Below are 26,712 nucleotides of genomic sequence, written 5' to 3' on the forward strand. Positions count from 1 at the left end.
TAAGTATTGGACCAAAAAAAGGGAGTGTGTTAAAGTTTTTGATATGAAGCCCAAATGCAAAAAGATTATACCATTCATCATGTCATAAAATCCAGGAGGCACAATTCTCACTAAATGCTATGCAAATGAGAGTCCCTGGAGTTGGGGACAGGGTAGTCCTGCAAACAGGAGTTCACCCATCCTTGCAAATGTCTTTTCTATCTTGGCAAATTTGCAAATTTATCAGGCAAAAATGGCATCTTGTTTTGATTAATGTTTCTCTAGTTATTAGCAAGGTTGAACATTTTTGTCTGTTCCTTATTGGCTAATTATACTCCTTTCTTTGAGAAATTGCGTATTAATGTCCTTTCCTATTTTTCTACTGGAGTGTTTTTCTTTTTGTAATTGATTTACAAGAACTCTCAATATATTTTTAAAAATGTAATACTATTAGATATGGATATAGATAAATAAAGTGTTTAGTGTTTCTAAGCTTATGACTTTTTATTTTATTTTGTTTTATTTATTTGGGGAGGTGGGCAGAGAGAGGGAATCTTAAGCAGACTCCACACTCAGTGCAGAGCCCAACCCGGGGCTTGATCCCACGACCCTGGATGATGGCCTGAATGAAAATCAAGAGTGGGATACTCAACTGACCGAGCCACCCAGGCACTCCTTTAAAAAAAATTTCTTTTTCATTTTATTTTAGGGAGAGAGAGAGAGAGAGAGCGCAAAACTTTTATTTTCTTTATATTTTGGGCGTCTCTATATGGACAGCATGGATTTTTCTTAGAAAGAGAAAGAGTGAGAGCAGGACAAAGACAGAGGGAAGTGAGAGAGAATCCTAAGCAGGCTCCACATTCAGTGCAGAGCCTGACATGGGGCTCGATCCCGTGACCCTGGGATCATGACCTGAGCTGAAATCAAGTCGGAGGCAGCTTACTGACTTTTAAATTTATAGTACTTGTTGCACATAGAACAGAGGTTTAAGGGTTCACATGGGAAGCAATAGGCAGAGTGGTTAGGAACACATGGTTTGAAGCCACAGTGCCCAGGTTCAAGACCCAGGCCCTCCACTTACAGCCGGGTCACCTTGTGACTCACCCTCCCACATGTAAAGCTCTAACATATATCCTAGGACATAGTAAGTGCTCAATAAATGCTGGATGCGGATATATTTAGTCAAGATAACATGACCTTACTTCTTACTTTATTAACATAACATGACCTTACTTCTGTTAAACATATTAAGTGATTTAAATACCTTATTTGATCTTTCTTTTAAAAACTAAGATAACTCTCAGATGAGCAAACTGAGGCTTAGGTGAAGTAACCTACTCCAAGGCCTCAGCTCACCAGTGGCAAAGCCACAGCTCACTTCATAAACGCAGACAAAACTGGTTTTTCCCTTTACTTTAATGCTTTAAAAATCCCTCTCCACCCTTACGTGATTATTCATCGATGTTTTATGCTGCCTCTTTTATTTATTTCACATGCAACTCTTATATTTAGTTATAATTTATCTTAGTATAAAAGGCAGGGCCCCAACACTGTTTCTTTGCAACACCATTTACTGAATGGAGCGCACTCACCACATTTGACTACTCCTCCCATGATACCCTAAATGATTACACACACTGAGTCCTATTTCTGGGTTTTCTCTTCATGCCACAGACCTTTCTCCCTGTCCTTGGGCACGACATAAAACCATCACATTATTTACCCCCAAGGTGACACTTAGGAAAAGATGTCTCTAAGAAGCATATATTCAGGGACGCCTGGGTGGCACGGTCGGTTGAGCGTCCTACTTTTGATTTCAGCTCAGGTCATGATCTCACAGTTTGTGAGTTCGAGCCCTGCACTGGGCTCTGCACTAACAGTGCGGAGCCTGCTTGGGATTCTCTGTCTTCTTCTCTGTCTACCTTTCCCCTGCTCACCTTCTCACTCTCCCTCAAAAATAAATAAATTAAAATAAAATAAACCTAAATAGGTTTCAAAGAGACAAGGGAAAAAATATATATATATTTTGTGATGTACTCTCAGCCAATCATTGAAATTGTTCTCCAAATTAGCAAACGTACCTCTCAAAATTTCTCCCCCTTCCTCCTAAAACTTGTCCCTCTTTGTCTAAGCTGCTGCTTGCTCCTTCTTGGCCTAGCCGGGCATTCCAAGCATTTGTTCAATCTCTCATTCTTTTCTAGGAAAAAAGTCCCCCTTATCTCTGCCTCTTCCAGGTCCTGTTTAGTTCCTCAGAACACTTTCCCACGTGCACCAGTTCTGCCATCTCATCTTCCTCTATGCGCTGAACCAACCATTTGACCTTTTAAATGTGCTCCCTTGTACTGTGATCCACCTTTCTGTAGACTACTGACCTGTCCACCTGTTTAGATCATAAACCCTCAGGGCGAAGGCTCGCTCTAACACAGCAGCGTATCTCCACCAGTCAGTAAACAGTCCTAGCACAGAGAAGGCCCTCAATCCACGTGGAGAAAGTTTTACAATTCCTTCCCTCCCTTTTCAAACTCAAGGCATTACTAATGCCCTCCTGTCTCCTAATATTCAAATGGACTAGAAACCAAAGAAATAGAACCTGTTGTTGATTATCTACTTAGAGATGGGCCTCCACCCTACTTCCTGTGTTTGGGGACATTTCTGTTTGTTAGGACTCCACCAGAGGGTGGAGAAAGACAGTGAGGTGATGCTCAGGCCAGTTCAGTTGCCGATTTACTAACATATCTGATTTGAAATTACAGCCAAAATGAGGTTTTACCTTACCCGAGGATTTCAAAGAACACCACCACTCGGGTCTCACGTTACCTCAGATAATACTGGAACCTTGAGCTGACTGACCTAAGAGGGTGAGGAAGGCCTCAAGCACATATTCCAGGAGAGAATCAGCCCACACCTTCTGTCCATCCTCTGCCAGTAACACAAAGGAAAATTTAGTGACCTGACTCGGTTTCATTTCATTTCATACTGCTGGATGAAGGGCATGGAATAGTATCACTGGCAGGGGCTTGACATGGAAGGAGAGTTTGAAGCTGAACATACAGAGATAAGATCAATAAGGAAGTTGGCAGCCAGGTGACCCAGGCAGGCATCAATACCCAAGTTCATATACCTGGTAAACCCACACAAAGGCCCATGTCACAATATTTACACAAATCTTTCAGAGAAAGGATATTTTTAGGCCTTGGGTGATACAGTCCGTTAGATCTAGGCCATTATGATGCTATCTTTAATAAATCTGAAAGACTCAAGCAAGGTAAAATGCTTTCAGGAGCTCCAAAAGCAATCACAACTCAGCCTGTCTCGGGGAAGGTTTTCTTCTGAGCTTGCATATATTTTGAATGTACTGCCCTGCCCTCCCAACTATTCTAAATCATGGAAAACTAATTCTGGAATTGTGAGGACTCTTCCTTCATTAGCCAAACTCATAAATTACTTTTCCCACAACCAAGATGATTACTAGCAATACATCTACTAATCATAAAAAGCAACTTAGAATTCAAGCCTGTTGATAAGGAAAGAGCCTCTAGGAACAACCTAGTACAGCACCTCATTTAATATAATGGAGCCCTAAAGTTCAGATAAGTTACACAACAGCACAGCGTGACTTAAGTGATTGGTCAAATATATGCCAGGCATTGTCAAAGAGCTTTCTCTATATTACTCATTTAATCCTCCTAACCAACCCTAAAAAAATAAGTACGGTTATTATCTCTACTCCACAGATAAGGAAACTGAGGCACAGCAAGTTTAAGTTATATGCCTAAGACTGCCCAGCTGGTAAGGGGCAGAGCTTGACTTACAAACCACATGCTCTGCCTCCAGAGCCCATGGTCTAAACTACTAAGCCTTTAGGATTAAAACCCAGGACTCCTAACCCCAGATAGGGTCCTCACTACCATAACTCTAAGCCTCATGAAAGAGAGAACCAGAGCAGCTGGCTGACTCAGTAGAGCATGTGACTCGTGATCTCAGGGTCATGAGTTCAAGCCCCACATTGGGTGTGGAACCTACCTTAAAAAAAAAAAAAGAAAGAAAGAAAGAAAAACGAAAAAAGAAAGAGCTAACCACATTTGAAAAGGTCTGCAAACCTTATTTAAATCCTGATTAGAACAAACTACCTATCAAAGATGTTTTTTAAGCAATCTGGGAAACCTGAAGAGTATATCAACAATTACTGTTGATGGCATTATGTTGATGGCATGATGGCATTATACTTCCATACAAAATATCCTTATTTTTAACAATACGTACTAGGAGTATGGGGAGAAAGGACAAGAGATCCGGAATTCACAAACATACACACATACACAAAATAAAAAATGGACAGTTGAAGCAAAGTTAGGTAAAATCTTGATAATTATTGAATCTGTGTGGTAGACTATGAGGGTTCATTATACTATTCTCTCCACTTTTTTGTATGCTTATTTTCAAGCTCTTTGAATTAATACAAAATCATTTTTAAAGGCCCGCAAACCTGAGCCTATGAAAAATGAAGCTATCAAACAATGAAAAACTTATGAGCACGTCTCACTTTCACATTTTAAAGCTTGTTTCTAAACAGCAGCCTTTAGCACCCACTAAACTATTAATTTTGTTGTTTCTGATCTCACTACCAGCCACTCACCGGTACTAGAAGGGAAGAACTAGTTATATCCATATTCCCTTCATTTTTATCTTCATGAGGTCCCAATAGTTCATTTTTGCTTTTAATTCCCTTGCCCTTGGGGATGTGTCAAGTAAGAAATTGCTGAGGCTGAGGTCAGAGAGGTTTTTTCCTGCTTTCTCCTCTAGGGTTTTGATGGTTTCCTGTCTCATATTCAGGTCCTTTATCCATTTTGAGTTTATTTTTGTGAATGGTGTAAGAAAGTGGTCTAGTTTCATTCTTCTGCATGCTGCTGTCCAGTTCTCCCAGCACATTTTTAACTAATCTTACCCCACCTGCAAAATTGCTTTATTAGTCAGCTAGTTAAGAGTATTTGTTGAGCATTTACTATGCTGTAGGCATTGTGTTAGCACTGACCCAAGTTGTCAAAGACAGAGCAATCCTCTGTCCCTCTCTCTCTGCCTCTCTCCCACTTGCACTTTCTCAAAAATAAATAAAACATTAAAAAAAAAAAAAAGAGGGGTGCCTGGGGGGCTGAACTGGTTGAATGTCCGACTTCGGCTCAGGTCATGATCTCACGGTTTGTGAGTTCAAGCCACACATGGGGCTCGCTGCTGTCAGCACAGAGCTGGCTTCAGATCCTCTCTGTCCCGCTGTCTCTGCTCCTCCCCAGCTTGTGCTTTCTCAAAAATAAAAACATTTAAAAAAAAAAAAAAAAGGCAGAGCAGAGTAATACTTCCATCTAAGCATGGATCATTAGACTCTGGGACTCCAAACCGTGGCTTGGTTGCTGTTCTGCCTCCTGCAAGGATTAGGGGCACCTCCTTATGTCCTCCTAGACCAAAGCCAGACCAGAACTTATGTGGCAGGAGCACCTACTGTGGCTTCCTGATGGACACTGGGGAGCATGAAGAAGAAGGTGGTAGCAGACTGCCTGGGAGGAGGTGAAAAGAGTGAGGTTAATGGGTTATCTTTAGGATCTATAAACTGTCTCCAATTCCTCCTTCTGCAATGCAGAACCACTGCAATGCACTTCCCATTCAGCTTGGGGGCCCCTCAAATGCCCCAGCGAGGACACCAGCTTTCCTGCAATTTGTATTTGTTTCATCATACAAGTGACCACCCACAGAGGACACTAAGAGTTGAGACACCAGCCAGGCATCTGACGGTCCGTGCCGGAGGGTGCCAGGGAAAACAGATGTACCAGTAAAGTGTCGTGAGGTACCACGGAAGTGTGTCAGACATGGGAATGGACACTACCAGGTCACTATCAGTAGGCCATCCTCCAGTGGGAAGGGCAGATACTCAAGGAATGTTGCACATCTACATCTGTTGCAAGGTTGTGCCTATATTGGCACTTCTGTGCTCAACCTGATGGTCATTAAACTAGAACCTCCTCTTCAGTTCAAGTCTGCCAGAACTTTGGAAATCATGGCACAGTCATGTTTTACTTACTCTTCTTTTGCCTCAAATCCCTGCTGAGGGCAGTGGCTCCTGGTTCAAAGAACTAAATTTCACATGAGAACAGAAAAGACGCCACAGATGTTGCAGGCTTTATCCTTAACACACATACAATGGCAAAAATCAAGAGGATGCAGGAAGTCCTCCTTAGACGAAAGGAAGAGAAGTCAGTTTGGGTTATGGAGGAGAAGCCAGGTTCTAGTCTATTCCCAACTCCTACTCTACTCTTACCACCCACTGATCAAGTGCAGTAGAAAAGCAAAATAAAATCCCTATTTTATTACGGACGGACTGGTTGGAGTTTGAGGAATCTGGGGTGATCTGGCAGAGCTGTCAACTGAGAGAAAAATCAAACTAAGCAAGCTGGACACGGAAATCAGCAAAGTTTCATCTCCAATCTCCACAAACGTCATTCATGTCATCCTGTGTCTGCCCAGGAAGGGCATCTATCTGCCACCAGAAAGATGCCCCAGCTCCTGTGTCAAGGGACCTCCACTCCACTGGACAATACCCCACACAGAGGGCCACAAAGCACAATCACTTCCAAGGCCCATCTTCCCGCATCGTTCCAACAAACACGAGTCACCCGCCCACAAACAAGCCCCTTTCCAGAAAACAAATGCCAACGACGATGCAAGGAGCAGCTAAAAGTTTCCAGCTGCCCCAGAGAACATGCTGCCATCAAAAGTCGCTCCTCTCCCGAGCCATCTGAGTGATCTGGATGTACTGCGTTTCCAAATATAGCAGGACCAGCCCTGGCTGTGAAGTCGATTTAAAACTTCATCATCCTACACCCAGAGGCCTATTCTTTAAAGATGTTCTGCTACAACCCGATTAATCTTGGACCTCATTGCTTCGCTTGCTTCAAATCCCCAAACTCCATAGTAATTTGCACCAGTGCTGAAATTACCAAGTGTTTCTATCACGCCCCCTAACCCTTCCGAAGAGGAGGCCAAACCTCAGGAAGCCGGCTTAAGGGGAGGGGGCGGAACCGCTTCCCTTCTGGAGCTCAGCCCACCCAAAGGGTACGCAGAGCCACCTCTTACCCAGGGTTTTGGACTGAAAAAGAAGCCCCCACCTCCACTCCCCTGCGTCCCTCCAGGCCACAGGTGTCAAGCCCCTCCTGAATACCGGAAGAGCAGGGGACTGCGGGAGAAACGGGGGCAAAGGAGAGTAAAGCCCCATTTTGGCAGAAGGAGGTAAACTTCGGGGTGGGAGGGGACTAGTTGAGGGAGATGGCGATCTCACTCGCAGGAAATTCCCAGGAGGGAAGGGGCAGCAGTAGTGGGGAGAGGAACCCCGGACTCAGGGTGGGGATGTGGAAGTTGCTGCCCCTCCGGGACCTTCCCTTCTCCCCTGTGCAGCATCCACCACCTCTTAATCCTGCGGTCCTAGCTGAGTCGGGCAGCTCGGCCTGGGCCCGACCGACTTAGAGGAGCGTGGAGGAGGTGACCGCCCGCCCGCCTCCCACCATCTGTGGTCCCGCACTCACCAGGAGCACCGAGCCGCGCACCACCTCCGACACGCTCTGCCGCAGCTCGGCCGCCGTGCCCGGCTTACTCAGCGCCCGGGTGAACTTCCGAGTCTCCGCCGAGGCAGAGAGCAGCGGCGGCTGCGACATCCTCGCCGCCTCTGCCGCCGCCGCGCCTGCTCCCGCGGTCCGGCCCGGCCGCGCCGCCGCCAGGTGCGCCTTGGGCGCCGGGCCTGGCCCGCAGGCAGCTCCCGGCGCTGCCGCCCGCCCGCTCCCCCTGCCGTTCGCCGCTCGTCCTGGCGGGGCAACCGGGGCCGCGCCCTCCGCACCGTGTCACGCCCCGAGGCGCCCCCCCAGGCGTCCGCGGTTCCCCGCGCTCAGAGCAACGCCCGGGCTCGCTAGGCGCGACCGTGAGTGTGGCGGCGGCGGCGGCGGCTCCCCCATGCCACCAGCCTCCCTCGGCGGCCGCTTGCCGGGCCGCCTCCTCGGGGCGGGGTGTCCGGCGCGGCGCGGGGCGGGGCGGGGCCGACGGAGGAGGGGCCCGCGCGGCCGGACGGCGGGCCCGGCAGGTCGGCCCGGTAGGCGCCGCACGGCGGGAGCGAGGTGGCGGGACGCTGGGCTGCGGGACAGGTGGGGGCGCCTGCGCTTCTCGGGCCGCACGTCCGAAGACCCGAGGTGAGGGCCGCGCACGCCGCCGACTGGGCGCACAATCTGGGGCTGGAGCGGGACCGAGTTCCCGAAACCAGCGCCTGTCTAATGGGACCCTGCGGTCAGCGGCAGGGTGCGGGCTCCGTGGCACCACGCCCCCTGTGGGCCGGGGGCCTCTGGGGTCTCAGGAAGGTGGGCTTTATGCTGCACCTAGAGAGCACAGGGCCGTTGGACAGAAAAGCGGTCGTGCGGGCCCGGAGGGAGCGCCCTGTCTGGGACCCCGCCTGGAGCGCCACACGCACTCGCATTGGCGCTTCTCGGCCTAAAACCACCATTCCGCCCCCAGAAGCGTGGTGCGAACGGCGAGGAGCCTCTGTGAACCGAAGGGAGCGTCCCCGGGTGAGGGGCGGCGCAGGCCGGTACAGCCGCTGCGAGTCCCGCAGACCCCGGCCCCGCAACGGCGACCTGCTGCGTCACCTTGGGCGGGATCAAAACTTCTGAGGCTGGCCTATCTCTTGTGTAAACTGAGGACTATAACCTGCAAGAGGCTGAAGTGACACCACAAGCGTTCCTGCCGCCCTTCCGCGGCCGGACGGGAACGCGAGGCGCGGAGCCCGGGAAACCCAGAAGCGCCGGCCTGCTAGCCCCACGAGACCCAGGAGCTGGCGGCTGCTAGCGACAGCCATCGATCTGAGGAGCTTCCTCTCACAGGCCTTCCCACTTTCTCGTCCCTAAAGGCCCCCACCGCCGTGTCTCCTTTTTCCCTCTTTTCCGAGGAAATCCCGAGCAGCCTAACTCTGACCCCGCCGGAGAGAGGGCGCCCAGGGAGGAGGGAATTTGCGCTGGGCCCAGAGCGCATGCTCAGTGGTTTGGGTTTGGGCGGGTTCCCGCGGCGGGGAGCCCATCTTAAGGGCGGCCCCTCTGATTGGCCGGTCTTTTCAGGCCACGCCCATTGCCTGCTGATGGACAGCTCCTTACCTGCCGGGTCGGATTCCGCAGCGCGAGGTGGTAGCTTGGAACAGGCCTCGGGAGGAATCGCCGCCGGCGCTCAAGCCTAAGTGCCTGGAGGCGTCCTAATCGCCGTCTTCGCGACGGAGGAGGCTGCCCATTGCGTCCCACCCCACCAGAAAGCCAAACACTGGCCTACATCGGAATCTTAAAGCGGTAGGAAAAACTAGCAATCTCGTGCAGAAAGCAAAACACCACCGTTCAGGACTTAATGGGCGGGTCTAACATATAATAAAACTGGAGGTTAGGCATGCAGTTAGCGCCCAATAGAAGCTTGCTGAATTGGATTGTTTTCCTAGGAGGTTGGAATGCAGGATGTGGCACTTGAGTGAGCCTAACAGGCCGAAAGATACACAAAACAAGTCATGTGTGATAACAAAAACAATTACACACTAACCCATTTCCTCCTCCGCGAAATAAGGGAATAGCCTAGACATTTCCCAGTCCTCTCCTGTTCCAAGAGTAGAACTGGGTGACCCCAACAAACTCGGGTAGATGCAGGCCCGTATCTTCCAGCCCTTGGGGGAAACTTGTGCTGTTCTGTATGAGCGTGCACATCGTCTGGTCTACACTGGGGTATGTCAGCTCTAGTCTTACCTAAACTATTAGATGCTAGTCTGAGAATCCTAAATTAAGATTTCCCTTTCGGCTTCTGACTCCTGAAGTAGTCCCAGACAGCACAAACCTTTACCCCACTATGTTACCTTGGCTCTCTAGACCATTTCTACTTCCGAAGAAGGCAAACAGATATTTTTGTTTATTAAAAACAGCAAAAGGGGGCGCCTGAGTGGCTCTGTCGGTTCGGCGTCAGACTTCTCCTCAGGTCATGATCTCGCGGTTTGTGGGTTCCAGCCCCACATCGGGCTCTGAGCTGTTAGCACAGAGCCTGGAACCTGCTTCAGATTCTGTGTCTCCCTCTCACTCTGCCCCTCCCCTGCTCACGCTCTGCCTCTCTCTCTCTCAATAATAAATAAATGTTAAAAAAAAAAAAAAAAAGCAAAAGCATGCAAGGTTATGGGGTTTTCTTTTTTTTCTTTCTTCCCCTTTTTGTTTTAAGAGACATATAAATAAAGAAAAGAACGGGGGTGCCTGGGTGGCTCAGTCGGTTAAGCGTCCAACTTTGGCTTAGGTTATGATCTCACAGTTTGTGATTCCGAGACCCACAAGGGGCTCTGTGCTGACAGCTGGGAGCCTGGAGCCTGCTTCAGATTCTGTGTCTCCCTCTCACTCTGCTCCTCCCCTACTCATGCTCCGTCTCAAAAATAAATAAATGTTTTAAAAAATTTTTAAAGAAAAAAAGAAAAGAACATGTCCAGAAAGTGAGGAGTTCCCCAAACCTTCTCCTAATTTCATCCATGTGTATATCAGTTCTGAATTCTTTGCTTGCTTGCTAATTCAGTAGATTCTAAAACAGGCAGATTTTCATTTAGGAAACAGAGGATGATGTGTAAGGTGCTGACAGTAGTCACTGACAATGTCTAATCAAGTGCAAATTCTTTTTTTTTTTTTAAGATTTTATTTTTAAGTAATCTCTACACCCAACCTGGGGCTCAAACTCACAAGCCCAATATCAAGAGACTCATGCTCTACTCACTGAGCCAGCCAAGTGCCCTTCAAGTGCAAGTTCTAATAGAGAAGGAGGCATGGAACATGTGAGCTAGGAATATCGATTTTCCCAGCAACCCAGAGCTGAGCCGTTATTTCCTGATGAAGTGTGTCATTAACAAATGGGACATTTCTCATGTTTAAGTTTGAGCAGAAACTTGTTCCTTCTGTTACGCGTTGAATTGTGTCCCCTAAAAAGACATATTGGAGTCCTAACACTGGTACCTGTGAATGTGACCTTAATTTGCAAATAGGATCTTTGTGGATGGCATCAAGTTAAAATGAGGTCCTAGTGGGGGTGCCTGCCTGGCACAGTTGGTAAGAGCATGGGACTCTTGATCCCAGGGTCTTGGGTTTGAGCCCCACGTTGGGTGTAAAGCCTACTAAAAAAAAAAAGAGGGAGGTCATACTGGCATACTGGATACTGGACCAATGTGACTGGTGCCCTTTTGAGAAGAGAAGAGACACAGACACACAAGCAGAAGGCCCTGTGACAAAAAGAGGCAGAGATTGGAATGATGCATCTATACGCCAAGGAATGCCGAAGATTGTTGGCAACCACCAGAAGCTGGATGGGACAAAGAAGGATTCTTCCCTTGAGCCTTTGGTGGAGCAGAGTGAGCCTACTGACACCTAGACTTTAGATTTCTAGCCTCCTGTGAGAGAAGAAATTCTGCTGTGCTAAGCTAAGCTACCCAGTTTATGATACTTCACTACAGCAACCTTGGAAACTAACATACTTACCAAAGGCTATTTTTTTTAAGTCTCCACCAGAGCGGACTTAGAATTATCTAAGTTTTTACTGCATCAACTCTCATGAGAAGTGTCACACCTTTCTAGGAGAACGAGCATCACCTCCAGGCAAGGGTACTGCATGGAGTGGAGATAGGTGGTGTTTAAGGTGTGTTAAGGTATGTTTAAGGTGTTAAGGTGTTTAAGATATAGCCATCTATTTTAGCTTGAGGGAGTAACCCATCACTAGTTTTCCAAAACTATAGGAAGAAAGCTTTCCTTTCTATTGAGGATGATACTAGTAGGTAATGGAGATGAAATATAATTGCAGCCAGTTTTGGAAATTTGCATATAAATGACTGGGCCTCACCCAAGTACTTATAGTTCAAGCATTAGCCATCTTTTAATGATAACTTCTTACTGCATCATTTCCTTGTTAGGTTTGCTTTTAGGATTTGTATGTGTCTTAATGATGCATAATTAGTTTAAAATCTTTTCCAGGTAAATCTTGAAAGAACATATCTCTTTTTAGTATACATAAAAAGTATCCTGTAAAGAGTTGCCAGTCCTGTGGATTGTAGCATCCAAGGAAGTAGGAAGGGGGCTTTCATTTTTTTATTTTATCCTTGCATTGATTGAATTTTTAAAAGCAAGCGTCTGTGACTGTTGTACTTTTTTTTTTTCTTACTAAAGCTGGACATTTTCTTTTACCAAAAATACGTTGAACTCTGTTATATACAAGGCACTACTAGAGATCAATATAATAATAAAATTATGAGGGGCACCTAGGTGGCTCAGTCAGTTAAGCATCTGACTTAAGCTCAGGTCATGATCTCGCCGTTTGTGGGTTCGAGCCCTGCATCAGGCTCTGTGCTGACTGCTCAGAGCCTGGAGCCTGCTTCAGATTCTCTGTCTCCCTCACTCTCTGCCCCTCTCCTGCTCACATTTGGTGTCTCTCTCTCTCTCTCAAAAATAAACATTAAAAAAAAATTTTAGGGGCGTCTGGGTGGCTCAGTTGGTAAAGTGTCTGACATTAGTTCAGGTCATGATCTCACAGTTCATGGGTTTGAGCCCCATATTGGTCTCTGCACTGACAGCTCAGAGCCTGGAACCTGCTTCGGATTCTGTGTTTCCCTCTCTCTCTGCCCCTCGCTTGCTCATGCTGTCTCTCTCTTTCTCTCTCAAGAATAATAAACATTTAAAAAATGTTAAATATTTAAAATTTTTAAAATTATGAAGTTGGTGAAAAGACAGTTTTTTATTGTGTCAAAATGTTCATAATGTACACTTAAAAGAGTATCGTTCAATATCCTTTCAAATGAAGTCATTATTACCATACCTAGTTGTTTTCTATATTTATTATAATTAATATTTATAATTCAACTGTTTTAGACTATAGCATAGAGCATCATTTCATGTTATGTTTGAACTGTTCTTTTTATAATAAATTGTTGCTTTGCTACAAAACTAATAATAAAGAGGGACTAATAATTTAGCTAGGAAAAAGAGAAGATACCTGTTTTTAAAATAGAATTTGTTGGGGCGCCTGGGTGGCTTAGTGGGTAAGTGTCCGACTGTAGCCCAGGTCATGATCTTGTGGTCCATGAGTTCGAGCCCTGCATCAGGCTCTGTGCTGACAACTCAGACCCTGGAGCCTGCTTCAGATTCTGTGTCTCCCTCTCTCTCTGCTCCTCCCCCACTCACACTCTGTCTTGTCTCTCTCTCTCAAAAATAAATAAACATTTTAAAAAAAATTTTAAATAGAATTTGTTACCAGCCAGATTCATTCTATTCACCTTTCTTTAAAGGACAGCATTAATAGTTTGCCATTATTTTTCTGGGACAGAGAATCCAAATTGCATTTAAAAAAAAGATTGCAGAAATCATTTCAAGAGATGATATTATCTGACTTCCATCTAAATCCCCAAATACTCTATTAACACTCTTCAGGGAATAATGTATCAAAATATGGGTTTTCCAAAGTTTGGAAAACTATTAACCATTTATTACCCTGAGATTGTGAGGAAAATGCCAGATCCTACCCTAGACCTTTATAATAAACAACCAGAAATTAATCTAGTCTAGGTTCAGCACTCTTCTAGCCCAGTCTAAATATTGGGGGTGGGGGGTGGGGGGGTAACCTGATGATTCCAGAGAAATGGAGACTTTGTCCTCAAGCATTTAGAGCTTCATCTTCTCTCCAGAAATAAAATAGCTCAGAAAAAATGAAGAGTCACAGTTCATTATCAGCTCTTCCCAATTTACTGTACCTCATATTACAGGAAGTGGTGGATAATAAAGCAAAATTCCACTAGAATGAACTTGTCTCATTTCTGAACTTCTGGGGCTGGTCTGACTGGTGGGGAAGACTCACAATGCCGGGGGACCTGGATGCATACCCTACCATGTGTTCATTATTCCAGTGTGGGAGCACTTTAAAGACTGGAAACACCAGTAAATATCAAAGCTGCAGCTTCTTACAACCTGGAGTTCAATGAAACGGGCTTCCTAGCTCTTTGAAGACAATCAGAGTTGTGAGTTTGGCTCAGTTTTGTCCAATGACACAAAGGATAAACCATGGGAAAACACTAGAGAAGACGGAAGAAAGAAAGAGTGAAGAGGAATTTCCATATATTAAATCAGAAAATACAGATATTTTACATAAGAGATGGGAAAAAGAACCTAGCACAGACCAGTCTGATTAGTAGAGTCATATTTGTCAAACTACCCAAGACGGTGTCCATTTGCAACCAAATACAGTAAAATCTTGGATTGTGAGTAACTTGTTCTGCAAGTGTTCCACAAGATAAGCAAACATTTCTGATAAATTTTAACTTGACAAATTAGCCGTGTCTTACAATACGAGTAGTGCATGACGCCGAACATCACATGATCACAACTGAGCCAATGGTTCTTCTCTCTCTCTCTCTCTCTCTCTCTCTCTCCCTCTCTCTCTCTGCAGGATTGTGAATGATCATCTCTCATGTTGGATGCTTGGTCTCAGGCCACGGTGTTTGGCAGTAATCAGTGATTTTTCAGAACCTTGGAAGGTGCCCCCAACTGGCACTAGTGTATTTTTTGTCACTTCAAAGCACTTATGCACAGTCCTTTGCTTTTCCATACAAGAGTAAGCTTAGGAATGCTTTGCTTCACTCTAGGTCAGACTGTGTGCAGATAGAGACCCTTTCCTCTGCTGCCTTATTGCCAGTTACATTAAATACAGTTTGTGACGAGAATTTATTAATACTGTGCTGTAGTCAACATCCATGCAAGTGTGTACAATGGCCCCCGTGCAGAAAAAGATTCCATTGAACCAACAGCAGTGATTCCATTAGTGGTCCATTAGTGGTGAAAGTGGTCCTACCCAATAACCCTCCTCTCTCTTGTCTCCCTCACACCAGCCATGAAGTTTTTCAAAGGTTAAGTACAAGTTAATTTGTTTATTTTTCTTTAAAAAAATTTTTTTAGTGATTACAATACTGTAATATAATGCAAATACAAATAAGAAAATACAAAATATAATGTTTATTTATTTTTGAGAGAGAGAGAGACAGAGTGTGAGCAGGGGAGGGGCAGAGAGAGAGGGTGACAGAATCTGAAGCAGGCTCCAGGCTCTGAGCTGTCAGCACAGAGCCCTATGCAGGGCTCGAACCCACAAATGGCAAGATGAGGACCTGAGCTAAAGTTGGACACTTAACCAACGAGCCACCCCAGGCACCTCTGTCATCATTTTTATATGAATACTTTTGGGTTATGGAACGAATCATCTGAGTTTCCATTATTTCTTATGGGGAAATTCACTTTGATATACAAGTGCTTTGGATTACAAGCATGTTTCCGAAATTAATTATGCTTGCAAACCAAGGTTTTACTATTTTTGTATTCAGCTGATTGCATCCCGTGGCCTCAGTAACTATGGTAAGTACAGTGGTGTTGTTCCGAAAGAAAATGTGACCAAATATTTTTATCTTAGCACTTGTTTTTTGTTTTAATTTTATTTTTAAGTAATCTCTATTCCCAACTTGGGGCTCAAACTCACAACCCCAAGATCAAGAGTCACACGCTTCACCAATCAAGCCAGCCCACCACTTGTATTTTTAAATGTTTAAACCACATTTATTGTAAAGTGGTGTCATTCAACATGGTAGTTTCCCGAACAGTAGACCCAGTAACAGCTCTGGCACCTCCCGTAGTTTCCCTTTATAAAATTCTGAACCCACAAATTCTTCCCCATTATGTAGCACTGTGAGAGTATGGAGTAAAACACTGACTTAGCTCTCAGTGTCACAACCGAACTTCTTGTCCTCGCCTGTCCTCCTCCCTGCAAAAACTGCAGGCTGCTGGAAGTGTTAACCAGCATTTTCTCCTCACTTACCTTGACACCCCAGCCTCAATATTTCTGCCACCCAACAAACAGGGAAAAAAATATCCAGCTGCATCAACATCCCTTTTGAATAAATGAAAATTTGTCATTAAAGATGAAGGAATAGTTGAGCTATAATACAGAATGAAAATGTAAGGAATTGTTAGTAAAATAATTCTATTCTATTAACTTACGTAGATTGTTTTTTCAAGTCATTGATCTGGGTTAGAGAAAGGGGCAACCATGTGGGATTTCTTGGTTCATATTTTTTCCTTTTATCCTATTTTCACTTTTTAGTCTTCTCAGTCATTGAAATACTGCTTAGATCATTTAGAATGATCTGTCGTTTTCTTACACCAAAATACAAATTGTTTACTTTTTTTATTGTCGTGTGTATGGAATAGTCTTAACATGATAATTAGACATATCATTAGGAAACAACTATTTCTAGAGCACTTTACATTTATCCTCATCTTTTGTTAATTGACACAAATTTATTCAGTCAACAATATTTATTGAGCATCTACTATGGGCTAGGTACAATTCTAAGCACTGAATATATAACACGATTTTTTTAAGATTGAGATTTCTGCCCTTGTGGAACTTATATTCTAGTGCAGGAGACAGTCAGTATGGAAGTCGAATAAGGAAAAGGTAGAATACTTTGATAAGGGCAAGTACTAAGTAATTATGGGGCACCTGGGTGGCTCAGTCGCTTAAATGTCCGACTCTTGGTTTCAGCTCAGGTCATGATCTCACAGTTCGTGAGTTCGAGCCCCACACTGGGCTCTGTGCTGACAGCGTGGAGCCTGCTTGGGATTCTCCCTCTGCCCCTCCCCCATTTGGTCTGTCTCTCAAAAAAATAAATTTAAAAAAAATGTTAAAGCAATAGAGGGACTAAATGATCAATTATTATTAGCTAATAAATAATTATGAATGTTTCAAGAACTTGTCAGAGCAGTTTACTTTACACACAAAGAGGGTCTAGATGGTGAAATGAAACTACCTATCCCAAGGCTAAGGAGATATTTGCATCACCAACTTCTCTCTCTTTTTCTCTTTGAATCATCCACAGATTTTTATCCTCTTTTAACTGCTCACCACCGGCAGTTTTGCTTTTATTTGTAAACATTGTTGGATAATCTACAAAGATTAAGTGAAATCAAAAGAGCAAATTGTCTGTTCATTTCATTTTTTGGTCTGTAATGTGTAGTCCAGGATACAATTAATATCCTTTGTAGGGTTTGTGTTTCAAAACTTAAGCTTGTCGTGTCATCATTTAATAAAAGAGAGTTGGTGGCCACCTAAGTGGCTCAGTCAGTTAAGCGCCTGACTTCAGCCCAGGTCATGATCTCACGGCTCCTGAGTTTGAGCCCTCCGGCCAGTGAGTTCGAGCCCCACAGTGGGCTCTGTGCTGACAGCTCAGAGCCTGGAGCCTGCTTCAGATTCTGTGTCTCCCTCACTCTCTGCCCCACCCCACCCCCACTCGCACTCTGTCTCTCTCTCTCTCAAAAATGAATAAACATTAAAAAAAAGAAAAAGAACTTAAAATAAAAGAGAGTTGGTGACTGATGTTGAGTGCAACTGTCTTTAATGTCATCGAATATCAACAACTTACTATTGCTATTGTAGATATAATCACATAATGATCATATATAATAACAGTAAATGCATAACCATTAGTTTGGATTAAAAGTGCTGCTGTTGAAGCCATTCTGATCTTATCAAATGAATTCCCATAATATTCCTGCAAGATGAGTAAGTTAAAGTTCACGTCACAGATGAAGTGTATCTACACAAATAGGGATGTATCGCTAAGTAACTTCTTATCTCTTCAAACAGGGTAAAACAGGACTTGGATATCAAAGGCTATATCTGAGGAAGTAACTAGAGTTCTGTCCTCAGTTATTTCCATCGTAGGTACGGCTTTTCAATGAACCAATACAGCAGAAATCAGGCAGGAACTCTGCAAAAGTTTTAAGAGTCCACCTGAATTGACCAGCTGAAATAGGATACAAAAGCCAGTTTCCTTTGAAAAAGATTGATTTGGCACAATTTACACAATTTTTAAAAAACATAGTAAGAATAAAAATGCAGAGTTTAAACAGATGGGGAGACATCTTCAACAACAAAATAAGTGACAATCGGGGAAAATTGAACTTAGAAAAGGATTATGTCTCTTAAAAGCACACCACTTCTCACTGAAGAAAAATGTTGATCTCTAAATCCCTTTTTCAGGCTTGGGCTCCAGAAGAACATCAGCCAGGGTAAATAGCGGAAGAGCAAAACCCAAGGGAATCTGCTGTGGCACCCCCTGCATTGCACCTGGAGGAAACCTTAAGGCAGAATCCCCTTTTCACTTGGGAAAAAGCCTCGGTGTCTAAAAGGGCAATGATTCTTTTGAGGACTGGCTACATAATTTGCAGAGCCCAGTGGAAAATGAAAGTGTGGAGCCTCTTGTTCAAAAAGAATTTCAGAGTCCAGGGACCCTTCTATCTAAGCACAGTCCTGGAGGCCCCCTTCACCATCAGCCATTAACCTTTAAATGATCCCAGGGCGTAGGGAGATGCTCAGAATTACCATGCAATGGCCAGAGAAGACAATGTTCAATGTTTTAGTAACAGGTGTGGTACCAGCTGTACTAGCTTTCATGTCAGCCAGACATTACACAAATGGATTTTAAAAGTCTTCCAGCACAGAGGAGAATAAATACATACGCAGAATAGATCCTCTTGACTAATAGGATAGATAAATGTATGTCTATAAAGTAAATTCTAAAATGGAAATAAACAAGAAACCACAAATCCGAGATCTTGAAAAATTAAAAATAGAACTACCCTATGATCCATCAATTCCACCTCTGGGTAAATATCCAAAAGAATTGAAAACAGGGTTGCAAAATGGTATTTGTACCCTGAAGTTCATAGCAGAATTATTCACGATAGCCAAAAGGTGGAAACAACTCAAAGGTCCAGTGATAGATGAATGGATAAACAGAATGTGCTATATCCACACAACGGAATATTCAGCCTTTAAGAAAGAAGGAAATTCTGACACAGGTAACATGAATAAACCTTGAGGACATTGTGTTAAATGAACCACTCAAAGAAGGCAAGTATTGTATAATTCCACTTTATGAGATGTGTAGAGTGGTCAAATTCACAGAAACAGAAAGTAGGATGGTAGTTGCCAGGAACTGAAGTGAGGAGTAAGGAATTAACAAGTAATTGTTGAGTAAGTGTTGAACAAGTACAGAGTTTCAGTTTGGAAAGATGAGAAGAGTTCTGGAGATGGATGGTGGCGATGGTGTACAATAGTGTGACCGCACTTAATGCCACTGACCTGTGCATTTTAAATGTTTAAGATGGTACATTTTATGTTATGTATATGTTGCCACAATTTGTGTGTGTGTGTGTGTGTGTAAAGCTTACAGAATTTCAAGAAGTACTTTTTTAGAAAAAGAATACAAAATGATAAATATATTGGGCACAAAAATGGATATTTAGTAGCAGAAAAATCACACAGATTATAATTTTTAAAGATACTAAGTACCACAAACACCACAAAATTCAGAAAAATAACAATGTTTCGACTTAATTAACTTCCTCCTGCGTCTCTAGAATGCTTTTTTTTCCTACGCTTTTGTCAGCATACACTCTGATAGTGTCTTCAAAAGACAATGATTTTGTGATATATTTTATAGTGAGGACAGAAGGAAAATTCAGTCTTCTCTTAAGCATCCTTCATTGAAATCCTTTTATCCTTGATAATTTAGAGAAGTCCTTTTCAACTTTGCAATTAGTTGTTAGTCACATCTTAGAACTCTCTTGGATTTCATCAGATTTGGAGGAAGCACTGATGAGTTTCTTCCATATATACTCTATAAGATCTCAGGGTATTTTGAGGGGTTTTTCTGTGTCAATGTCTTTGAACTGACAATCTTCAATAGCCGGCCTGTCATTGGTGACCTCATTATATTGGAGTATTAAGAGTATGCTCTCCTCCTTATCAATGTCAAAATTTCATGTTTGATCCATAAGAATTTACAATTCTTTTCTAATGAGTTCATATAATTCACAGCTCTTCATTAATCCGATTTCCAAACAATCCAAATGCCATTTATTTCTCTTGATAGAATGTCCCCTCCTCATAGCGAATGACTGGATTCAATATGATCTGAACGTTTTGTGTCAAGCTTTCCTTCTCAATGTCAGAATAACTTCTATTGACTTAATCACTCATCTTAACTGTTTAGGTTCATATTCCATTAATTTTTCGCTGAAATTTTTCTCATTTTTTAAATAAATTAGTTTAAGGAACATAAAATAAGCTACCCTTTATATACATCTAAATAGTTTATAGTTGCTCGTGTGTTTTTATTGAAATGTTCTAAAACATCTTTCTTTTTTTGTTGTTGTTTATTTATTTATTTTGAGAGGGAGTATGCGTGAATGGGGGTGAGTCAGAGAAAGAGAAAGAATCCCAAGCGGGCCCAAACCCATAAACCATGAGATCATGACCTGAGCTGAAATCAAGAGTCAGATGCTGAAGCACCTGAGCCACCCAGATGCCCCTAAAACATCTTTCTAAATTGAAGTTAATATGGCGTATCCCCAACTCAACATTCCCTTAGCAAATCCCAAAACGACCCGCAAAGGAAGCCGAGGTGGAAAGACATAAGTGGGCTTAACGGGCTGCAGTTAAGTATCCTACTTGCACAAGTTTTGTAAAAACTTAAGACCAGATGAGCACGATGCTAGGACCTTCCCAAGGCCTTGGAAGGGGCAGTGCACAGAGGGGCCTTGAAGCTTAGGCAAACCCTCTTCTGCCACCAGTCCCAATAGAAGGTGCTTCTAGAAGTAATGTCCAGAGAACAAAGTCAGCAGTTTGCCAATTGTTGTGCCACAGTTGAATTTATCTTGTTTCATGACAGCCTCCTATCAGACTCCAGTTCCTCCTGCTAGAATTGGGTGTGATGATGAATTCTTTGTTTCTTCCTATCCCTCCCCCTCCTTCTCTTGCTGGCTGCTTTTCCACTCCTCTTGCATTCTGGGAGATCATGCTCTGGATCCCTGCTGTCGCTGACAGGTTTCATTAGCCTGATGGAAATGTTTCTCCTCCTCAGGCCCTCTTTTGGCAACTGCCGAATTTCTCTCATCCTGTCAGTGTGGCGAGTCTCAGCTCAGGTCCACGCTGACCGCGAGCAGCCACGGTGATGTCTGTGTGATGCAGTGTGTGGTAGTCAATGAAAATCCAACCGTGGGTGATGCCCTTGAGTTCACGCAAAGAAAGAGTATGTTTTGACCAATGAAAATAACAATACAACTTCAAATGCCCTGCATCATATCTCTATTCTTTGACTACTCTTTGTTCCTCCCATGTCTCTGAAATCACAAGAATAAACTGAAGATTCAGCGGCCTCCGGGCTTTAAAATGTGGTGACAGCCAAGCCGTCAGGTGCATTATCAATGCCTCATAATTACAGCTTTCTGCATATGAAAAATAGAATTACACTTTCAATGCCAGGAATGATAGTTGCAAAAGGCAGTCTGCTCATGGAAGAACATTATTCTCTCCCTAGGCTTCCACAGGCCTCCTAAGCCGATGCTCTGAACACTTTCTGAAGAAAAATGAGCACACTGCCTTTTGCTAATGTGAAGTAGCAGGAATCAAACACTGTACAACTTGGGGGAAGACTTCCTGAGTCACATTATCCTCAACTGTAAAAAGGAGAGGATTGCTAAGATCCCTCCGCCTCCAATATTTGAATTCCATACTGCACTATTGATGCCTCAAAGTTCATCTTTCCTTCCTTCCTTCCTTCCTTCCTTCCTTCCTTCCTTCCTTCCATCCTTCCTTCCTTCCTTCCTTTCTCCTTTCTTTTTCTTTCCTTTCTGCCTATGGGCTTGATCTTTCACTTCTATATTTATATACCACAGTAGGCAAAAAAAATTAAAGACCAAGTTCCATCAGGTGTAGACCTATTTCAACAAAAAGGCTTGGAAATGGGAAATCCCAGCCCATGGTCATAGTCCTAGGCCTCAGTTTTTGTGGAACCTTGAGGCAATAATTACTGCTCAGTCTTTGCTGTAGTCTAAAGCAGGAGTCCCCCAGATTTTTTTGTGAAGGACCAGGTAGTAAGTGTTTTAGGCTTTGTAGGCCACACAGTCTCTGCTGTAACTTTGACATTGTATTGCTAAAACTGCCATAGACAATATGTAAATTAGTGAGCATGGCTGTATTCCAGCAAAACTTTATTTCTGTACTCAGATATTTGAATTTTATATAATTTTCATTTGACATGAAATACTACTTTTCTTTTTAAAAATTTGAAAACATAAAATCCATTCCAAGTCTACACGTGGCAGTACAGATTTCAAATCTAATTTCATCTAAATTAATGTAACCTAAATTACAGCTACTGCTTTTGCAGAAATTGACAAGCTAACCCTAAACTCATATGGAAATTCAAGGGCTCCAGAATAACCAAAATAATCTTGAAAACAACAAAGCAGGAAGATTCATATTTCCCAATTTCAAAACACACTACTACAAAGTTACAGTAAACAAGGCTATGTGGTATTGGCATAAGGATGGATAAACACATTGCCAAAAAAAAAAAAAATTACAGACCACTATTCCTAATTAATACAGATGTAAGAAATCTTTAAAAATATCAGTAAAGAGAACCAGAGACACCATGACAAATTGAGGTCTATTCCAAGGGTACAAGACTGGTTCAATATCCGAAAATTGATCACTGTAATCTGTCATATTAACATAATAAAAGAAAAATCACATGATAGTACCAACTGATACAAAAAAAAAAAGTGGCAAAGTCAACACTTATTCATGATTAAAAAAAAAAAAAACCTCTCAGAAAAATATAAATATAAGGGAGCTTCCTCAACTTGATGAAGAGCATCTACAAAAAAGCTACTGCTAACATTATACTTTGTGTAGAAGACTGAATGTTGTCTTTATAAAGTTGGGAACAAGGCAAGGATGCCTACTCTTAGCACTTCATTCAACATGGTTCTGGTTGCTCTCGGCCAGTGCAATAAGGCAAGAAAAGGAAATAAAAGTCATAAATGAAAAAGGAAGAAACAAAACTATCCCTGCCTGCTTTGTATTTCATAATTGTCTTCATATAAAATCACAAGGAACCTACAAATATACTCTTAGAATAAGTAAGTTTGGTAAGGTCTCAGAATGCAAGATAAATATACAAAATCATTTGTATTGCTGTATACCTGCAATGAAAACATAGATACCAAAACTAAAATATAGAACTATTTACAATTGCCCGAAAAAGATATAACACTTAAATATAAATCTAGTAGGACATGTGCAGGTTTATGCTGAAGACTACACAATGCTGGTGAAAGAAACCACCTATCTAAATAAATGTGTTTATAGAATAGAAGACCAAACATAGTAAAGATGTCAGTTCTCCCCAAATTGATATATATGGCTAATAAAATTCCTATTAAAAAAACCAGCAAGAGTTTTTGTACCTATAGATGAGATTATTTTAGAATTTAAATAGAAATGTAAGGGAGGGGTGCCTGGGAGACTCAGTCAATTAAGCATCCAACTGTTGATTTCAGCTCAGGTCATGATCTCAGGGCTCATGAAATCAAGTCCTGTGTCAGGCTCTGTACTGATAGCACCAAGCCTACCTGGGATTCTCTCTCTCTCCCTCTCTTTCTGCCCCTCCCCGGCTCATGTAAGTGCTCGTTCTCTCTAAATAAATTAATTTTAAAAAAAGAAAAGAAAAGAAAAAGAAATGGAAGGAAACCAGAATAACTAAAACTATTTTGAAAAAAGAGGGGGGCTCCTGGGTGGCGCAGTTGGTTAAGCGTCCGACTTCAGCCAGGTCACGATCTCGCGGTCCAGGAGTTCGAGCCCCGTGTCAGGCTCTGGGCTGATGGCTCAGAGCCTGGAGCCTGTTTCCGATTCTGTGTCTCCCTCTCTCTCTGCCCCTCCCCCGTTCATGTTCTGTCTCTCTCTGTCCCCAAAAAAATAAATAAACGTTGAAAAATAAATAAATAAATAAATAAATAAGAAAAAAGAGGAATAAAACAGGAGGAATCAGCCTACCCAACTTTTAGACTTACATAGCAGCACGATATAGTAATTGAGACTGTGTAGAACTGGGGGAAGAGAGACAAAAAGATCAGTGAAATGGAATCAACCCAGAAATAGGCCCACACAAACATGCCCGACTGATTTTTGACAGAAGTGCAAAAGCAATTCAATGGAAAGATAGTCTTTTCAACAAATAGTGCTGGAGCAAGAAGTTGGACACCATCAAAAGTGAACCTCGTTCTCAGTCTCATACCTTGTGTAAAATTAACTCAAAATGAATCAAAGACATAAATGTAAAACATAAAACTATTAAAAGCTTAGAAAAAAACATGAGAGAAAATCTTTGGGATCTAAGACTGGGCACAGAGTTCACATACTTGACATCAAAAGTGTGATACAGGGGGCGCCTGGGTGGCGCAGTCGGTTAAGCGTCCGACTTCAGCCAGGTCAGGATCTCGTGCTCCGTGAGTTCGAGCCCCGCGTCAGGCTCTGGGCTGATGGCTCAGAGCCTGGAGCCTGTTTCCGATTCTGTGTCTCCCTCTCTCTCTGCCCCTCTCCCGTTCATGCTCTGTCTCTCTCTGTCCCAAAAATAAATAAAAACGTTGAAAAAAAATTAAAAAAAAAAAAGTGTGATACATATAAGGAAAATTTCATAAATTGGACTTCACTCATACATTGCTGACACTTTCTTGATAGGATCTGGTATCATGAATGTTTTCTGATAATAGCAGGACTCATATTCTCCCTGCAGTTGGACCTTAAATGGCTTACTGACTAAATATCATGGATTTCAGTTGTCCAGTTGTTCAACTAGAAATGACCAATGTCATGTATTTGAAGATAATGACCATCACTGTGAACACTTTGTCAATAATTTTAAGACAGATTTGCATTTCAGAGTTATAAAAATATTAAGGTGGGGGAATGTACAATTCTGTAGATCCGATTGCTATTTGGGTCTAGTCTGCCCTTTTCAAAGCGTGATGAGTGATATGAATGAATTGAAGGTCCTTTAGGGGATCCGGTAGTAGAATATTTTACCATACCCACATTCAGTTGTTCAGGGAGTGCTCCATCTTTTAAATAGAGAAGGTATGTAGTCTTCCATAAAACACTTACTAATTAACCAATTAACTAATAAAAGTGCTGCTTGAGTCCAAGATACAATTACAAATAATTGTGTGTAACAAATATAAATACAAATAAATGTGTATTTTACATATACATTATCATTATTCACTTACAGGGTTGTGATTTCTTCATTTGGGGTTGCTATTATAGTGAACTTGTTAAAGAGAGAAATACTTTAGTTTTATCTCTTTAAACACACTTGGTTAAAATCAACCCTGGGACCTAGTCCTTTCAATACTCAATTATCTGCAGTTCATCAAACATTCATTGACCTTTGAAGCTGGTATGTAATAGATTCTAGCCACTTCCGGAAATGAAGAGAAAAAAAGATGTACAACCAGCCCTACAGGAGGTGGTAATGGATTTTGCAGAGAGGTGGGACAGTCCTTCCCCTGCTCCTCCTCACCTCTTCAAAACTAGCTCCTGTTGGCCTGAAATGCTGTTTACTTTTTTAAGCAATGCCATTTGCCTGTAAGACATCTCAGTTTCCTAATGCTATAACTTTTACAACTTCTATTTATTAAAAGCTCACTGTGTACCAACCCCTCGGCTGGGTGTTTTACAGGTAAAGTGCACGTAACCCAAAAAAAGGGTTATCGTGATTTAATTCAAGAAACAGTTTTCTAACTTAGTAACTATTTATGTGCAAGACCCTGGGAGACTAGGATAGTTGTTCTTAAGAGGAGCTATGCCAGGGGCACCTGGGTGGCTTAGTCAGTTGAGCCTACTTAGGTCATGATCTCGCCGTCTGAGTTTGAGCCCTGCGTCGGGCTCTGTGCTGACAGCTCAGAGCCTGGAGCCTGCTTTGGATTCTGTTTCTCCCTCTCTCTGTGCTCCTCCCCCGTTCATTCTCTCTCTCTCTCTCTCTCTCTCTCTCTCTCTCTCTCTCTCTCTCTGTCAAAAATAAATAAACATTAAAAAAAAAAGTTTAAAGAGGAGCTATGCCAGCTTGAAGGGCTTTTTGGGAAATCATGGAGTGTTGAGTTTGTTTGTACATTTTGACAGAAGGATTGGGGCTGCCATTGGCATTTTGAAGTCAGGAGCCAGGGATGCTAGGTTCAGAGCTCTGCCACATAGGTGTTAATTTTTGTACCAAACAAAAGCACTCAGCAAGGTTTGTAATTATCTAAGCCCAGACTCTGTTTTCCACATAAACAGCAAGGTATTTTTTTAATCTTATTTTTTAAATTAACATTAACATGATTTTTGAGGGTATATAGTTTTAAAACATATGTAGATTTTCATATGGTTATTTGCTATCTGCATGTATCCTCTTTAGTGAAGTGTTCAAGTCTTTTGTGCATGTGTAAGTTGGGTTTTTCATTTTCTTACTGTTGAGTTTTGAGAGTTCTTTATATATTCTGGATAGAGGTCCTTCGTTGGATGTGTGATTAGAAAATATTTTTTCCAACTACACAGGTTATCTTTTCATCTCTTAATAGTGTCATTCATAGAATTTTGATGAAGTCTAATTTACGAACTTTTTCTTTAATGGATTATGTTTTTAATGTCATGTAAAAGAACTCTGCCTAACTCCAAATCACAAAGATCATTATACAAGTTCCCTTCTAGGATTTTCATAGTTTTGTGTTTTATATTTAGATTTAT

General features: G+C 42.6%; 2 protein-coding genes across 7 annotated transcripts in view; one reads left to right on the forward strand and one right to left on the reverse strand.

Annotated features, from left to right (window-relative positions):
- Positions 1-9,301, reverse strand: part of DOCK9 (dedicator of cytokinesis 9) — a 289,683-nt gene extending 280,382 nt beyond the window's left edge. For 5 of the 6 annotated variants that reach the window (XM_027065148.2, XM_053217390.1, XM_053217377.1 and 2 more), the window contains exon 1: positions 7,548-8,008. In XM_027065148.2, the coding sequence (XP_026920949.1) occupies positions 7,548-7,676 (129 nt within the window). In that variant the 5' untranslated portion in view covers positions 7,677-8,008. Of the gene's footprint in view, positions 1-7,547; positions 8,009-9,152 lie in introns of those variants that run through there. The other variant, XM_053217409.1, reaches the window with a different exon arrangement.
- The window catches only part of UBAC2 (UBA domain containing 2), a 251,911-nt gene continuing 234,402 nt past the window's right edge, over positions 9,204-26,712 (forward strand). The window contains exon 1 of the mRNA XM_027065152.2: positions 9,204-9,338. The gene's annotated coding sequence lies outside the window, so the exon portion shown is untranslated. The remainder of the gene's footprint in view (positions 9,339-26,712) is intronic.

The sequence above is a fragment of the Acinonyx jubatus genome, chromosome A1 (assembly GCF_027475565.1).
Source record: "Acinonyx jubatus isolate Ajub_Pintada_27869175 chromosome A1, VMU_Ajub_asm_v1.0, whole genome shotgun sequence".
Taxonomy (NCBI): domain Eukaryota; kingdom Metazoa; phylum Chordata; class Mammalia; order Carnivora; family Felidae; genus Acinonyx; species Acinonyx jubatus.